General features: G+C 39.4%; 1 protein-coding gene across 1 annotated transcript; it reads right to left on the bottom strand.

The window, feature by feature from the left end:
• Positions 1-1,793: 1,793 nt before the first annotated feature.
• Positions 1,794-2,431, bottom strand: LOC138337285 (uncharacterized). Its single transcript, XM_069287190.1, has 2 exons — positions 2,077-2,431; positions 1,794-1,960 (listed from the first exon to the last, which is right to left on the bottom strand). The coding sequence occupies exons 1-2, from the start codon at positions 2,429-2,431 to the stop codon at positions 1,794-1,796; spliced, it is 522 nt and encodes a 173-aa protein (XP_069143291.1).
• Positions 2,432-3,537: the final 1,106 nt, after the last annotated feature.

A 3,537-nucleotide genomic window follows, 5' to 3' on the forward strand; every position in this document is an offset into this window, starting at 1 on the left:
TTTTTCCTCGACATGGGCTACACTACCCATAGATAATCTACTAAGAGCATTAGCCACTACATTCACCTTTCCAGGATGATAATGAGTGCAAACACCACTTCTACAAGCTCGAGGTCACGAGTTAGATAGTTCTTCTCATGCACCTTAAGCTTTCTAGAGGCATAAGATATAACCTGATCTCTTTGCATCAACAGACAACCAAGGCCAACTATGGATGCATCGCAATAGATCACATAACAATCTAAACCCTTTGGTAGAGTCAAGACAGGAGCTGTAGTCAATCTAGTTTTCAATTCTGCGAAGCTTTTCTCAAAATTAATTTGACCATTGGAACTTGAAAATCTTATGAGTCAACCTAGTCAATGGTGAGGCTATGGATGAAAATCCTTCCACGAAACTTCTGTAATAACCTACTAGACCTAAGAAACTTCTGATATCTGTTGCAGAGGTAGGTCTAGGCCATTGTTTCACTGCTTCTATCTTTTGTGAATCTACGCGGATCCCTTCGCTAGATACAATGTTACCAAGGAAAGCAACGGATTGCAACCAAAACTCACATATTACTTCAATGTTACCAAGGAAAGCAACGGATTGCAACCAAAACTCACATATTACTAAACTTAGAGAATAACTAGCGATCCTTGAAATTCTGCAGAACAACTATCAAATGACTTGCATGTTCTTCCTCTCTCCTAGAGTAAATGAGGATATCATTAATGAATACGATAACGAACAAGTCTATGTATTGTTTGACCACTCTGTTCATCATATCCATGAAAGTTGCATGAACATTGGTTAGTCCAAAGAACATAACTACAAATTCATAATGACCATACCGAGTTCTGAAGGCTGTTTTCGGAATGTCACTATCTCTGACTCTGAGCTGATGATAACCTGATCTGAGGTCTATCTTTGATAAATGACTAGCACCCTGAAGTTGGTCAAACAAGTCATTAATCCTGGGGACGGGACACATATTCTTTATTGTGACCTGATTCATCAATCTATAGTCAATGCATATTCTGAGAGAACCATCTTTCCTCTGGAACAATATTGGTGCACTCCATGGTGAAATACTAGATCTGATGAAACCCTTATCTAGAAGGTCTTTCAACTGCTATTTCAATTCCTTAAGCTCTGCTAGAGCCATTCTGTAAGGAAGAATAGAAATAGGTTGGGTATCTTGAAGGAAATCAATTCCAAAGTCGATTTCCCTTTCGGAAGGAACCCCAGGAAGATCTTTTGGAAATACTTCTAGAAATTCACAGACTACTGGAACTAGCTTAAGACATGGGGTTTCAAAGCTTGAATCCTTAACCTGAACTAGATGATAGAGATAACCATTAGATATCATCTTTTTGGACTTAAGGTAAGAAATAAATCGACCCATAGAAGCTAGGATACTACCCTTTTATTCTAGGATTGGTTCATCTGGAAACTGAAAACAAACAATCCAAAATCTACAATCAACTAAGGCATAACATGAGTGTAACCAATCAATGCCTAGAATGACATCGAAGTCTACCATTTCTAACTTTTCTAGATCTGCTTAGGTGACTTTATGAGAGACTATGACAGGGGAATTTCTATATACCCGTCTAGCTATAACTGGATCACCAACTGGAGTAGACATTGAATTTGATTGCAACATAAAGAGTTACAAAACAAAGAGTAGACCCTGGATCTAAAAATGCATAAACATCAATATCAAAGACTCGTAACATACCAGTGACTACATCAGAAGAACCTTTCAGATCCTGGGAAGCCTGAAGAGCATAAAGTCTTGTCTGGCGCTAACTACCACCTGTACCAGATGAGGTACCCTGCTGAGTTGGGCGACTTTCTGGTGCTGCTGAATTTGTAGACTGAGCTCTATCATTACCACCTCCTTGACCCTGTCTAGAAGGACAGTCCCTCAACCTGTGACTAGACTGACCACATCCAAAATATCCTTCTTTTCCTGCAAGACACACGCTTGGATGGTTCTTACCACACTTATGGTAAGTGAGGTAAGTGTTGGTGCCTGAAAGACTTCCTTGAGACTTAGAGCCTGGTGCTCTGCCCTTGTTGTCATACCTATTCTTGGAGGATGGAACACTAGATGATGAAAAGATTGGAGCTGAAAAATTCTTCTGACCCTGCGAGCGATTTCCACCACCCGATTTCTACTAAGAATAGTCGTAGTTCCCAGTCCTAGCCTTCTTATTTTCCTTAGCCTGTCCCTAAGATTATTACCCTCAACCTGGTGGGCATGAATCACAAGCCTAGAGATGATCATATCTCCCAGCAACATAGCATTTATGCACTCTGTCTTCACCAAATCTGATACTCCATACAAGAACTTATTCATCTGAGCCCTAGAGTCAGCAATCATGTGAGGACCATACCCAGAGAGTTGGTTAAACTTCAACCCATACTCTTGGACTGTCATGTTTCCCTGCCTCAAGTTCATGAATTATTGGGCCTTTACTTCTCTCAAATCTATTGGGAAAAACCTGTCGAGAAAAGTCTCACTAAAGAACTCCCAAGTAGTAGGAGCTGCATTTGCACCCCTATTCTCCTTCCACTGAGTGTACCAGATATGATCCACGTCTTTTAGCTGGTATGACACCAACTCAACTCGATAAATCCTAGTAACATGCATCACCTCAAAGATATTCTTGATTTCATCCAAGAAATTATGAGGATCTTCATTAGTCTGCAATCCTAAGAACTCAGGCTGATTCATCCTAACAAAGTCACGGACCCTTGCTGCTGCTGATCCACTATTTTCATTCATAGGATCATGCACCCGATTGTTCTGGTGGGTCATACTGTGAGCAAACATCTGTATGGCATTCCTGAACTCAGCATTGGAGACTTCTTGATCTGGATTGAAGGAGCGACATTTGCATTCCTGGCATTCACATTCCTAGCGTTAGCTCTACGAGGAGGCATGATCTGAAACGTAGAACTTCAAGTAAGAATGGAATAAGATCATACTTACGCACGATAAGAGTAACAAGAAAGTGAAGTTTTTCCTAAAACACTTTATCGCCTCCCTAACATTAGATTTGGTGCACTTCATACCCTTGGAAAGGACTCTACTTAGTGCGGCTTTTTTAGACATCTTAGAACTCTTGAACCTATTTCTCTGATACCATGTTTCGTCACGCCTCTAGCTACCCTCGAGATGTGACACGGAACCTAGGACCACAAGTAATACCCAACTAACCCTGTTGGCATGATCATTAGCATACTAAAGATAATAAATTTTTGCAGAAGCTAAATCATACTTAAAATGAGAAGATAGGGAATACCCATATTGTATAACTAAGATATTTGAAAACAATGAGTTTAATACAAAAGAAATATTAACTCAATACTAAGGTGAATCTAAAGTGTCTGAAATATATGTCCTAGCATGTATAATTCAAGAACTAAACAAGTACAAAGTTAGGGTTCTAAAATTCATGCGATAATCTGAGTAATAACATGATAATCTGATTTGGAACATATATTTAATAAATTTATGAAGTTATATCAAGGTTCTAGAAA

Source organism: Solanum lycopersicum, chromosome 7, assembly GCF_036512215.1.
Source record: "Solanum lycopersicum chromosome 7, SLM_r2.1".
NCBI classification, from domain to species: domain Eukaryota; kingdom Viridiplantae; phylum Streptophyta; class Magnoliopsida; order Solanales; family Solanaceae; genus Solanum; species Solanum lycopersicum.

Excerpts from the sequence above, each read along its gene's own strand:
- LOC138337285 (XM_069287190.1), bottom strand. The coding sequence starts at position 2,431 with ATGACAGTCCAAGAGTATGGGTTGAAGTTTAACCAACTCTCTGGGTAT. Across the intron at positions 1,961-2,076 it reads GTTCCATCCTCCAAGAATAG|GAAAAGAAGGATATTTTGGA; the intron begins GTATGACAACAA and ends TGTGTCTTGCAG.